General features: G+C 60.9%; 1 protein-coding gene across 1 annotated transcript; it reads left to right on the top strand.

The window, feature by feature from the left end:
• KBTBD13 (kelch repeat and BTB domain containing 13) lies at positions 1-1,383 on the top strand (the record flags this gene model as incomplete). Its single annotated transcript, XM_080351139.1, has 1 exon — positions 1-1,383. One exon carries the CDS (start codon positions 1-3, stop codon positions 1,381-1,383), a length of 1,383 nt encoding a protein of 460 aa, XP_080207265.1.

Below are 1,383 nucleotides of genomic sequence, written 5' to 3'. Positions count from 1 at the left end.
ATGACCCCAGAGGAGGAAGGCTCCCGAGCAGGGTCCCCAGAGCGGGTGTGTATCTGGGTGGAGGAGCAGTCCTTCTGGGTGGAGAAGACCTTGCTGGTGGAGAGCAGTGAGTATTTCCGCGCCCTGTTCCGCTCGGGCATGCGGGAGAGCACGCAGGAGGAGCTGGGGCTGGGGGAGCTGAGCGCCGCCGGGTTCCTGGCCATGCTGCGGGTGCTGGCGGGCGAGAGGCCCATCCTGAGCGGCGAGGAGACCTTCCAGGCGGTGGAGTGCGCAGCCTTCCTGCAGGTCAAACCCTTGGCCAAGTACTTGATCCACTCCATCAACTCTGACAACTGCATCCTGCTCTACCAAGCCGCCGCCATATTTGGGCTCCTGGACCTCTTCCACTGCGCTGCACTCTACATCAGGGACAGCTATGCCGAGCTGGAGGAGGACCTGGACTGTTTGTCTGCTGACCTTCTGGCCTATGTGCAGACCCTCCTGCCCAGCACCTTTGTGGCAGTGGGAGCCCACACACCCACCTTTGAGTTCCTGGAGGACCTCTCCAGGACCATCTGCTACCTGGACGAGGAGACCAACACGTGGAGGACCCTCTCCTGCTTGCCGCTGACCGCCAGCACGTTCCTAGCCGGCATGGCGACCATGGATAATAAGATCTACATTGTGGGCGGTGTCTACGGGGCCAGCAAACAGGTGGTGGAGAGCAGCTTCTGCTATGATGCCAATGCCAATGCCTGGAGCGAGTTCCCCAGCCCTCACCAGCTACGCTACGACGTCAGGCTGGTGGGCCACGAGGGTTATCTCTACGCTATCGGTGGGGAGTACGAGAAGATCTCCCTGAAGTCCGTGGAGAGGTATGACGTGGCCTCCAGCACCTGGACGTTCGTGTCTGACTTGCCACAGCCAAGCGCAGCTGCACCCTGTGCCCAAGCCATGGGGCAGATCTTTGTTTGCTTGTGGAAGCCCCTGGACACCACCGTCATCTACGAGTATGAGACCCAGAGAGATGAGTGGCTTCCCGTCACTGAGCTCAAGCGGCACCAGAGCTACGGGCACTGCATGGTGGCCCACCGCGACAACCTCTACGTCATGCGCAATGGCCCCTCCGATGACTTCTTGCGCTGCGTCATTGACTGCTTCAACCTGACGTCGCGGCAGTGGACGGCCCTGCCTGGGCAGTTTGTGAACAGCAAAGGGGCTCTCTTCACCGCCATCATCAGGGGTGACACCGTCTACACCGTCAACAAGATGCTGACGCTCCTCTACTCTGTGGAGGAGGAGACCTGGAGGTTCAAGAAGGAGCGGGCAGGTTTCCCGCGCAGTGGTTCCCTGCAGACCTTCCTCCTGCGGCTGCCGAGGCGAGATCATGATGTCGCGACATAG

The sequence above is a fragment of the Nesoenas mayeri genome (genome assembly GCF_963082525.1).
Source record: "Nesoenas mayeri genome assembly, chromosome: 11".
In the NCBI taxonomy this organism is placed as follows: Eukaryota; Metazoa; Chordata; class Aves; order Columbiformes; family Columbidae; genus Nesoenas; species Nesoenas mayeri.
The sequence above is the reverse complement of the archived record's forward strand: the minus strand, read 5'-3'. Positions and strand labels throughout refer to the sequence as shown.